General features: G+C 46.0%; 1 protein-coding gene across 1 annotated transcript in view; it reads right to left on the reverse strand.

Annotated features, from left to right (window-relative positions):
- The window catches only part of CABYR (calcium binding tyrosine phosphorylation regulated), a 153,001-nt gene that overhangs the window by 16,351 nt on the left and 124,074 nt on the right, over positions 1–12,576 (reverse strand). The window contains exon 5 of the mRNA XM_085605750.1: positions 11,002–11,634. Within this exon, the coding sequence (XP_085461876.1) occupies positions 11,002–11,634 (633 nt within the window). The remainder of the gene's footprint in view (positions 1–11,001; positions 11,635–12,576) is intronic.

A 12,576-nucleotide genomic window follows, 5' to 3' on the forward strand; every position in this document is an offset into this window, starting at 1 on the left:
CGACAGGGGAGCCTCAGCGTTCAAGGACTAGTTTTCGGGAACCTGCACCTTGGTCCGCTCCGCGCCGCTCCTATTTTCTGGGAGCCGGAATGATCCCCGCCCAACTTAAAGATTTTTATGAGGCCATGCACCTCATTTTTGGTCAGCCGGACCCCATTGGCGTGCTTTCTGGCCCCCTATTGATCTGGGAATGGATCTGGACTGCCACCGGTTGTGCCATTGCAGCCTTCCCTGGCGCCGGCACAATGCTCCCAAAGCCCACCGATGACATCAGCCCCACTCTGTTTACTGACGACCCGGAGCTGGTACCACTTTGACAGACGTTGATTTTGCGCCGACATGCCCTCCAGGTCCTAGTTCATTTCCTGAGGGGCTAGGAGTGGGAGAAGATTGAGAGGGGTCACGGGACCCTTCAGAAGACCAGCCTAATAATGAAATGGACTGGTAAGAGGATTTGGGCAAGGCCAGTGGACTGAATACTTCTCCAGATACTAGCATGATTTCTCCCTCTTCTGTGACTACAGAGGAGAGAGCGACTTATGCTATGGTGGGGCACAGGTTGGCTGAGGTCCTTGGCCCTAAGGTTCCTTCAGTGGTGGTCAAGACCAACATCTTGATGGCGGTTCTACAAACAGGACTTTCCTCCTCGGAACCCCTGCTTCCCTTTATTGAAGCCCAGGCGGATGTCCTACTAGGTCCAAGCCCAGCACAGTGGCTCCTATGAATAGGATGATTGCCCGCACTCACTGCCCTGTTCCGGGTGACCCAAATTTCCTCACTACCCACCCCAGAGAGCTTTGAAGTCCAGGCATCTACGTCCCATGGCGCCTCCCTTCCGCTCCTCCGGATGAGGAATCCAAGAAGTTGGAAAGTTGGGGCAAGAATTTTTTTTCCTTTCACCAGCCTTGCATTGCGGTTGTTGAACACCGCATGGTTATTGGGCCGTTATTCCCACATTCTGTGTCAAACGGTAGCGCCAAGTTCTGCCACGGGTTCCAAAGGGAGGTCTGGGCCATCCTTTCCCAAGCAGTGTCAGATGGGAGAGATGCAGCAAAGTTTGCCATTCGATGTAGTTTAGACACAACTGACTCGCTGGGCAGAGCAATTTCATTGACAGTGGATGTCAGACGCCACGCCTGGCTGAGAAAATCTGGCTTTTTGGAGAATATCCAAGCCTCGCTCATGGACATGCCCTTTGATGGCACCCGTCACTTCGGAGCCAAGGCAGACACGGCACTGGAGCACTGTAAGGACTCATGGGCTACGGCAAAGTCCTTGGGCCGATCAGTCGCAGCACGTCTCTAGTCTGCTGTCGCTGCTATAAAAGGGACTTTCAGCAGCACCAATCATACCCCAGCCACCAAGCTGTGCATGTTCTGCAACCCAAGCTCGAATACAGGTGCAGTTTGTTCCGACCACGCGGGACGGGCGGTCAGAGGTCAGGTCAGACCACCTCCACCCCGACCTGGCAGCTTCAACCTCCAAACCCTCCTAGTCTCGCCTTTCCAGACCATGAGCGTCCAGTTCGTGGCAGGAACAGTCATCACCTCCACCACTGGCAGACCATCACATCAGACAAGTGGGCCCTTCAGATAGTCCCTCCCCATTGAGACTATCCCTCCCCTCCACTCCACGCGGCACTCATGACTCTTGTGGCCAAAGGAGGCATAGAGAGGGTTCCAGCACCAGAAGTAAGCTGTGGTTGTTATTGCCGCAAAAAAGCACAAGGACCTTTGCCCTATCCTAGGCTTACGTGCCCTCAACTACTTCCTCAAAAAAGAAAAAAATTCAAGATGCTCACATTTATCTCAGGTCCGGTCTGCCCTAGACCCTGGAGACAGGATTGTAGCTTTGTACTTGCAGGATGCCTATTTTCACATTCCCGTCCTGCCTGCCCATCGACGCAACCTGCGGTTTACAGTAGGCCATGAGCATTTTCAGTTCACCATGCTACCTTTTGACCCTACCAGCACCCCTCTGGTGTTCACGAAGATGATGGTGGTGATCGCAGTTCATCAGCGCAGATCAGTGGTGCAAGTCTGCCCCCTATCTTGATGACTGGCTGCCGAAGGCGGACATTTACCAGGCTGTTGGCTTCTACCTACGGCAAACCTCCTGCATTCGCTGGGTTTACTAACAACGTGCCGAAGTCACACTGGACTCCCTTTCAAACGCTCCATTTCATCTGAGCCATTCTGGACATAGTGCAGTTTGAGGCTTATCCTTCCGAATGGCGAGTTCGGGATATTCAGGCAATGATACCGATGTTTCAGCCTCTATCCTGGATTTCAGAGAGAATGACTCTGAGGTAGTTGGGCTTCATGGCCTCCTATATCCTGCTAGTGACACATGGCAGGTGGCATATGTGGAATCTGCATTGGGATCTGAAGTTCCAGTGGGTGCAGCATCAGGGGAATCTCTTCGACATGGTCCAGATCTCCGAGAAAACTGCACGGGACCTGCAGTAGTGGCTAACAAAACTGCAAATGGGTCAGTGGCAGACCCCTCTCCCTTCCCCAACCAGATCTCACAGTAGTGACAGATACGTCATTTCTGGGTTGGGGCAGCCATCTGGGAGAGGTGGAGATCGGAACACTCTGGTCTCTGGCGGAATGCAGACTCCACATCAACATGCTGGAGCTTCGAGTGATCCGATTGGCTTTGAAAACCTTTCTACCCTCCATCAAAGGATGGCTAGTTCAAGTGTTCACAGACAAACACTGCTTTGTGGTACTGCAAGAAACAGGGCAGAGTGGCATTGTGCACTCTTTGTCAAGAGGCCCTGCGTTCTCTGGACTTGGTTGAACAGCAGGGCATATATCTGGTAGTTCAACACCTGGAGAGTTCCCTGAACGCCAGGGCAGACTAACTCAGCCATCAATGCTTAGCAGATCACGAGTGGCGTCTGAACATGGAGGTGGTGCAAGGTCTCTTTCAGCAGTTGGAAGAGCCCTGGTTACATCGGTGTGCCTCCGCAGAGAATGCACGCAATGTCAGCAGTTTTTGCACGCTGGAATTTCCAAGGAGGCTCTCACTCGGAGACGCTTCATCAAGTGGATCTCAGGCCTCCTGTACGCCTTTACGCCATATCACTCTTCAGAAGACGATCAGGAATGACCGGGCACAAGTCATCCTTGTGGCTCCGGACTGGGCACATAGAGTCTGGTATCTTGAGGTCCTGTAAATGAGAATCGATCTTCCAATCAGGCTGCCCTTTTGGGAGCATCTTCTGTCACAGCAGCAGGGCAGGGTCCTCCACCCGAACTTGTCAGCTCTGCGCCTTCTTGCATGGAGATTGAGCAGCAGCAGTTGATAGCTTTCGACCTTCCTCCTGAAGTCTGCAATGTCATTCTGGCCCTGAAGTCTGCAATGTCATTCTGGCAGCCAGGCATCCCTCCACTAAGACAGTATACACCTGCCCTTCAAAGAAATTTGTAATAAATTGTACAGAAACGTCCATTGACCTTCTTATTGCTTTACTTTCTAATAATTTGCTTTTTATTTCAGCCCTTACCCAGCAGGGCTCTTCTTTGGGCACCTTGAAAGGGTATCTTTCGGCTTTGTCTGCATTCCTGAGGCTTCCGGAATAACTCTCCTTATTTAAATCACCCATTGTACATAGATTCCTGAAAGGTCTTGTACATATGTTCCCATCTGCCCCTTTCATTATGCCTCAGTGGCACCTTAATTTGGTTCTCACGTTCCTCATGTTTTCTCGTTTCGAGCCCCTGCATAGTTGCCCCTTCTGGCTGCTCACCATCAAAACAGCCTTCTTAGTAGCAATTACATCTGCCAGGAGGGTGAGCAAGCTGCTGGCTTTATTGTCCAAGCCCTCGTTCCTGCAATATTTCCTGACAAATTGGTGATTCACACTAGGGCCTCTTTCCATTCAAAAGTGGTAACTCCATTCCATGTGGGACAATGTCACCTTGTCGACTTACTACACTCCTCTGCATCCCTCTAAAGAAGAGGAGCGATGCCACGGTATGGATCCAAAAACAGCATTGCCGTGCTACCTTGACCACACAAAAGAGTTCTGGGCGGATGATCAACTCTTCATAGGGTACGTTGGACTGAAGAAAGGTCGGGAAGTGCAGAAACGGTTCATCTCACGATAGTTCATCCTCTGCGTCACGATTTGACACAAGCTGGAAAAGAAACAGCCCCCTGAAGGCTTAAGGGCTCATTCCACCAGAGCAAAGGCTGCTACCAAAGCACTGTAATGTGTAGTTTGTCCTTGACAGCAGTCAGGCTGCAAAGTGGCCATCCCTGCACACGTTTACCAAGCATTACTGCCTAGACAGTTAAGTCTTTTTGGCCGCTCCGTCCCGCAGGACTTCTTAGTGTGAAAATTGTTTGCGGTCCCTCCTTCGGGGATTGTATTGCTTGGGTATGTATTCAAAAGTAAAGAATCTGCAGCAAGATGGCTCTATCAGATGGACAAGTTAACACCTCCGGTAATGTCTTATCTGGTAGAGACATGATCTAGCCACAGATTCCTTACCGACCAACCCATCCTCCCCGCAATGCGGACACGTTTCTAGGGTCAGGGCTGTTCCCTTTCAGGACCCTAGTTTCTTAACACCCAAATTTCAGTACACTTCATTGCTCTGAGTTTCTGGCGTGGAAAGTTGTGAAAAGTAACCGACATCGGAGCGCTGAGGTGGAGCCTATATAGGTGACGTGACGTGAACGTCACTTTCGGTGCGGACGACGCCAGCGAAATCATGCAAGCCAACCTACTGCCGCACTGGGGTATACCTACCTCACTGTGGAACAGCACATCAGAAGTCGCCAATTTCCAGGCAGAATATCATCTTTGACTGAAACAAATGCAATCATGATAGCAACTACCTACTAGTTATGTTATATTGTTTGGGAATCTATCCTTATATGAGAAAGAAGTGGGCTAAAGGATATAAAAGCAGATTTTAATCACATAAACTAATTCTGGACTTAGGTAATCATTTAGCCACTTTTGTATGATTCTTCCGTGAGCTTTACTCAGGTCTGATTTTGTATACCATCCTAATATGCAAGGAGATTTGAAAATGAGGTCTGGTGGTCACTAGGGTGCATAGAGGGCAGTCCCATGTTGGGTGGAAGTCTCCCTTTTCTCCTAATGAGAGTTTTCGTCGTGATTTTCATGACAAACATTTTGTGGAGTGGTTAAGGATATCTCTCCATCAATTTTCAGTGTGGATCCCTATAGAGATTGTTATGGGCAGATGTCCACTAAAGACTCCCATGACATGTCCTTGTGGTGTCTGGGCTTGACATGAGGTCATGAGCTCCTTCCTCAGCATACACCCAAAGGCAATCAAGGAGCTTGAGGTCAAGCTGGTCATGGCGCAGGCCCATTATGACCATTAAGCTCTGCAGTGATCTTGGGCAAGATCCAAATCCCTTTCCTCTCCAACTTCCTCACCTTGTGGGGAGTATTCTTTGGAACAAGAGATGTTGATAGTTCCAACTGCAGATGTGCCACTCACCTTGACCCGGGTTCAAGACCCTCCTTAGGACCAGTCAGATCATTTGGTTTAATCAAGGACTATGGCTCTTTGCTGCTCATATCAGAATTTTGATTATGCACTAATCCCACATACCAATAAAAGTTAAAAAATAAATATTATAGGAACATGAGGTCAGAAGACCCTCAAGTGCCCATGCTATAGCACCCCATCTACCCTTCAGTGTACCACATGCCAACTTTGGTCTGTCCAAGGCTTGATATTCTAGAATGACATTATCCACCATTTTGGTACAGCACTAGCTTGGGGACAACATAGTGGATATTCATTAGGAATTTATCAACTGATACTTCCGCCTATTTTAAAGGGATACATCGGATCAAACTATTAATATCTCTTTGTAATTAGATGAGAATGTGGAAGGAGAAGGTTTTTTTTAATTAAAATAGATTTTCGTACATAAACACAAACTGGAAAATCATACATGACCTATAGTTGTTTTAAAGTATTTTCTATGCTATTGGACAGCAGTTATATAAAATTTGCTCTAATGAAAAATTACATTAACTCACTTCTGAAACAGAACCATTAGAGTTTGACAGAAATCTTACTCAGTTGCACAGACAGTTAATTATAAATATCTGAAATTTGAACCCTCGTCAGAGGAGTGACAAGAAACTATGCAGTGTGGCTATCCTACATGCCCGAGGCAGTGGATATGGAGGAACAGGAAGAGTAAATGTCGTCTCAGAAAGAGATGTTAAAAACTGAAGTGTAGCCCTGCTGCATGCCACAGCCTTTCATTTTGAAGACAAGAATCACCATGAAAAAGACCCTGGACCCTAATTGGGGGGGAACTCACGTTTGTATTGGATGTGGCATGACAAAATCTTGGAATGATGTGGTTAAGAACGTGTACTAGGCTTCATTCATTTGGGATCCAGCTTTGAATTTTTTAATCCTCTTTTTGGGCTAATGTATCCTCTGGGAGTAAAGTTAAATAATGGTCCATCTCTCTTCTTTGAGAGAGCGGTAATCAACAGAGTTGTGACTATGCTCTGAAAGAGTGGTAAATACTATAGATGTGACTCTCCTGTCTGAGAGAGCTAACAATCTCAACAAAAAAGCTAAATTTTTCCAGTAGCCATGAATTGATGACTGGCAGCAGAGGTTTGGGCCTGTGCCTCCTATCAGAAATGCACTCCCAACCTGCAAATAATCGTACATATTTGCAAAATGTGGATTTCAGTAAGAGGAGCCTAGAGTTACCCTGAGGTTGTTCACCTAGATTTCCTTCTCAATATCACCGTGGGTCTCTGTCCTTCCTCAATCACTTTGGAGAAAAGGGGAGCCGAGGATAAAAAATGAAGGCTCAATTGGAGGGGTTGAAGATTTTGAGGTCTCCAATTTAGAGTACTGTAGATCACAGTTAATAGTGAAGAGCCAGTTAATGAGTATTCAATTGACCGAACAAAACTGCACATGAAGGAAAAGGAACTATACAGATGAAGGTGCCAGCATATGCAGAACCATTTATCTAATCCCCCCTCCATTTTTAATGAGTCATATTCTTTGTTTAAAAAGTCCCCATCTTCTGTGTGCTGTTTTAATTTTCTCTGAGTAGGGGTAGGGAGCATTTTGAAGGTATTTGACTAAGCCCCACTATTAATAAAAAACGACTGAAATTGGTGGTATGTGATCTTTACGTTTGCATGGCTCATAATCTGAAATGTTGGTCACTCAAGGAGGACCACGGCTTGATTTACTATTGTGTAAACTATTGTATAGAATTGGATCCGATTCAGACAAGTCCAAAGTATTTGTGGTCTGGTTTTGGAGTCTAGGTCCCTTTCTGATACTAAACCGATTATATCAGGGGTGAGCAACTTGCCCAGTTCTACATTTCCAAAATAACTATTTCTTCCAATTAAAAACTAGTCTTGGCAGATGGCTGCTGAAACTGCCCCCCCCCCCCCCCGGATAGCCTGGAAAATGCTCTGCAACTAGTCGTGTTGCCTTGCACCTGGCTCAAAATGCCTTTGCCACGCAAACATGTTACTGGGTGACTCCAATATGTCTGCTTTCTGACACACAGTAGTTTTCTGAGCTTCTAGAATGCATGTTTTGAAAGCAGTGGCCTTACCATGAAAAGCGAAGATGCCCACAGAGTCTCCTCTAAAGAAGGTGTGGGCTTTACTAAAGTCATGTTTAGAAACAGGCCACAGATGGTTGGAAGCCGAACTGCAGTGCCACTGCAGAGTCTTGTGCTGATGTTGAACAACTCCGCAGTTCTCTCCAAAAATGGGCTGAACCACTAGGTTACAGATCAAGAAAAAGAGTGCAGCAGCTGTGAAGTACACTCGTATTCCACAAATCTTTTAAAAATAAAGCATAGGGGAGGTGCAGGAAGGAAAGGGTGCAGCCAGATGCAGAGAAACCTACATCATCATCATCCACGTTTTTCCCCACAACAGTTTAGTCATCCATACCAAAAGGTGATGGCATTTGTCCAATTTTTGAATGCAGCTGAGTTAGGTATAATATTATGGGTAGTTCATCTTCCATGGAAGACAGAATCCAGTCTTGATAGGGTGTGAAAACAACACGTGGGGTCATACATTGGATGTTGCTCCCCTTTTGGTTGGGCTTCACCTCCGCACCAACTGAAACAAATATGGTGTCATGGCTTAGAAGATGTGTCTTGTACATGCATTGAGGCCCTTTTTTGTGAGGGATTGCACTGCCGCTGCGTCACTTTTTTTGTGACGTTGCGGCAGCATAAACAAAGCACCACACTGCGCCCTATTTACAAAGTGACGCATCTAGGCAGATGCGTCACTTTGTAAAGCCCTGTGCTACATTATACCTGCATCAGGTATAATGTACGCAGGTTGGGCGTTCCCACGTAAAAACGCCTTGTAGAAGTGGCGCAGAGAAATCTATAAGATTTCACTGTGCCACTCCTACCATTTGACTGCATTACAAGCCTTACACCTGCTTCAAGTATGCTTAAGGAGTGACGCAGGGCCTTTCACATGGGACTCGCCCATGTGTAATGATACATTGCTGAGTTGCGTCAGTTTTCCGACCCACTCCAGCAATGCGTCAATACTGCGCCACAAGATAAGTCAGGATTCCTGACGTATCTGTTCAATCCTTATGACATGGAGCGCCGTAGTGTGAATATGACAAATCCATGGTGTCGCAAGGATGGCGCAATGAAAAGTGTTGCAACTGTAGTTCCTCCAGCAATGCGCCACTTTTCAAAAATATGGCCCTGAGTTTCTGCCTCACTCTTGGCCTACCCATTTCTTGAAGTGCTGTAGTCTGAAGGAGCTCAGGTAGTGCAAGAAATCAACACTTTCAATCTCATTCGAGTATTGTGGTATATTGCGGCAAAAATGACTGGGGAAAGTAGTATAAATAAAGTGTTAAAAAAAAAAAAGGGAAAGTACTTTTACCACAGAGTTGTAGTATTGCTATAGGCAGGTTTTGCACGTATTTCCAGCGTCCTATCGTAATATATTGAGTATCGACCTGGACCCGTTTTATCCACTGTGTTAGTGAACAATGTTCCCCTTTACACAGGTGTCAACTCTTATAGGTAAATAAATGGAGGAATAGACGTGAGAAAAAACCATGGATTGAAGTGCAGCAGGTGCAAAACTTTTACTGTTGAAGTTTGGAGACAACAATTTTATAACCCACTTAAAAATAACCATAGCACCCACGACCTGGTTCACGAAAACAAATTTAAATCTAAAAGTGGAAATGTAAATCTCTGTCACCTTGTGTTAAATAGTTTTCCGAGCTTACATGTTTCTCGCTGCCACAAGGCTTGGCGAATTACTCCTTGGCCATAGGGGCTGGCAGAAGAGCTCATTTTTCCTGTATTCTATTATTTTTTTTATCCGCAAAGAAACAATTTCCACTGTGTATAATCCTTTACCTGCAGTCATATCGAAGTTAGTTAGGTAATCCCTTCCATGCTCCCACCCTGCAAAGACACACCCCCCAGACAGTATAGATTTACAACTGTCTTCAGGTTAAGAAAATACGCTGAAAATCACAAAATGTTAAGACTTTAGGGAGGAGATTTACTAAGATTTTGCGCTGTGTGTAAATCACAAAAGTGACGCAAATCGGCGCAAAATCTTTTTTCCCTATTAACTTTCCAGCACTAAACTTGTTTAGAGCTGGAAATAACTGAAAAGTAACGCAAGGGCAGTGCTTAATTTGAGCCGGTGCTTTCCGGTGCTAAGCACCAGCACTTAATTGGTTCCCGGTGCTCGGCACAGGCACCTAATTGTCGACACCATACACAGAACAGTCTACCACATGGTGGCGCTGCTCATCTAATTTAGAGATGAGCAGATCAATGGTTATTTAGGAATACAATATACATTATATTTAATAATTACCTGCCTCCCCAGCTATTCCTTTAGCTTTCGGGACCTGGAATAATCTGAACTGTCACATTTACAGGCGAGAGAGATGGTCAGTAGTTGTTTCGGCAGCAATGACAGGGGCGATGGGTGGTGCAAGCTGCAGTGGCCTCTTTGTCAGAGCCCTGGCACTTAATATTTTACAAATTAAGCACTGTGCAAGGGGGTGTTCCCATGCAACCACCCAAGGTTTCTCACGCTAAACCCAATTTACTAAATAAAGTAGATTGGGTTTAGCGTGAGAAAACTTCGCCCTTTTCAAGTATGCTTTCATTTCTCCTTCCTTTTCCAACTTTGCATGCGTGCTGCACTGTGCAACATGCATACAAAGTGGGAAAAACTTTGCATCATGTCTGGGCATCGTATTTTGTACAGGAAGGGTACCTTCCAGTACAAAACCTATACTAGACTAATGCACACACCTTAGTGCTATGGCACTAAGGTGTGTGCGTGGCCCATGGCAGCTGAAGATACGGCGCTCTCCTGCTCCCTCCCTGTCGCGCAACCCAGCGCAGTCTCTTGGGGGACTTCGCTGCGCTGCGTGAAGTTTTTGAAAATCTCACCCTAGGGGTTTTCAAAGATTTTGCATGGCCGTACTCTTTTCTTCCCTTGTCTTGCACCTTACTCAGAAGGAAAGCAAGCAGATACTTCCACATGAGCAAGTACAGGTACGCTCGGATATCCATTTTAGGAGAGGAAGTCCACTTTCTTACAACTGTAGCCTAAACTTATAGGTGCAAAGTAGTGTATAAATCCGGTTCCTACAGTATAGTAATGTGTTTGATTTTCCTTTAAGTTAACCTGCATTGAAAACAGCCTCAAAGTCACAGTAACTAGGAGAACAGCCATTACGGAGTTAAAAACTAACCATTGCTTGATGATAAATATGGCTCAACATAATCACATCTGACTGAAGATTATTCTGCTTTTCTCCAGAGGCATTTTAATTCTACAGCTCTACAGCATATGCAGAAAACAGCAATAGGCATTTGAAATCCTTCGTTGTTCACAAATATCAACAAGTGATGTTTGCCTTGATGCAGCCGTCGCAACTGCAATCAGAAACTGAGATCGAATAAACATACCTTGGCGTGCAGTTCGCGGATCGCACACTGCAGAAGCCGATGGTCGCCTAGATGCTGCAGATGCTACGGCCAAAGTAGGAGTGTTAGGATATGAAGTCATAGGTGGTCTCTGCTCTTGGCCAACATGAGCGTAGGACTGAGCGGCAGCCATTCTTTGACTTTCATCCATCGGGACTGCAACAGAGTAATACATTGGATTTCCTTGAGCATTCATTTCATGACCTGGACTTGGGTTGGGAGAGACCATTCGTTGATTGCAGCCATCTGGAGTCATGGCAACTGGCACAGGTATGGCAGCATACCTTCTCTGCGGGTTAAGGTCGTTTTTCGAAAGAACAGCATGTCCAGGGATTGCTTTCCAATCATGGGCTTCTTGAACGTTAGAACCAACCAGGATGTAAGGTGGAGCCGCCATTCGTCTCTTCTGATCTTCTGAAATCATGTATGCTGGAGAGTTCACCATTCGCGAGTTCTGCTGGCAGTGCTGGTCCATGTAGTGGGATCTCTGCTGCATTGGTTGCATCATTGGCTGCATTCTCGAGTCCCAAGAACCCCCGCCTTTCTGTTCATTCAAATCAGTGAGGCGATATAGAGTCCAAAGATTTGCTGGATCCTCACTTTTAGGCATCATTCCTGAGAGAAGAGAAAAAAAAAAATGTTTACACACCATAAAAGAGCTGCATTTTTTATACATGTATGAAGAACTTCTATTTACACCCACAAATACAATATTGCCGTAACATCCAGGGAGTCAGTTGGGAAAAACTGATTCATGTTAGTCACTCCTCCCTCTTCCAATGCATTACCTTGTTGCCCACCTCAGTGCGGCATGTGGTGCTATGAACAAATAATAAGACCATTAACTGGATTGTTGAGAGTGGGGCATTCAATGGGATTGCTTTGAAGCAAGACCCAGGTACAAGCAGGGGGTGCAGGTGGCCCCAAACCCTTCAGAGAGACCCATTCCCACCAAAGCCAATGAATATCTGAGAGATATGGGAAACTCAGGAGCCCCTTCATCATATTCTGCAGAGGGGCAAAATACTTGTACGTTTTACCACTAGCAAGCATAATGCTGTCAGGGGTGACGAGCTGCACGGATAAGGCAAACCTAAGGATGGTTACCACTCCTCCATAGTTTTGTTTATGGAGTAGCTGATGAAGTGAGCCCAGTTAAATAAAGTTTTCAGTGGTAGAAGACTGGAACAAATACCCTTTTGCCTCGTTTTGCTAATTATGTAATAGTTAAGTTGAAATGTATGTATGTTTAGAGAAAGTCTTAAACAATAAATACATACATACATGAAATATTACTTTCCCCAGCCCCACTCCACCCTACCCTCTTCCCAACCCCAGCAACTCCGACAGCCCTACCATGACCACTCTGCACAACCAAGGGGCTTATTTACAAGCCCCTTGCACTGCCGGTACGTCACTTTTTCCCATGCTAAAAGTGAAGCATGTGAGGCTCAAGGGGCTTGTAAATAAGCTCCTAAGTTCCTAATGTGTCTCCATATGGTACCTCTGCCAACATTTAGAGATCACCATATTTCTAGTCCAGACTTCGTTTACAAA

This window comes from Triturus cristatus, chromosome 5_1, assembly GCF_964204655.1.
Source record: "Triturus cristatus chromosome 5_1, aTriCri1.1, whole genome shotgun sequence".
NCBI lineage: Eukaryota > Metazoa > Chordata > Amphibia > Caudata > Salamandridae > Triturus > Triturus cristatus.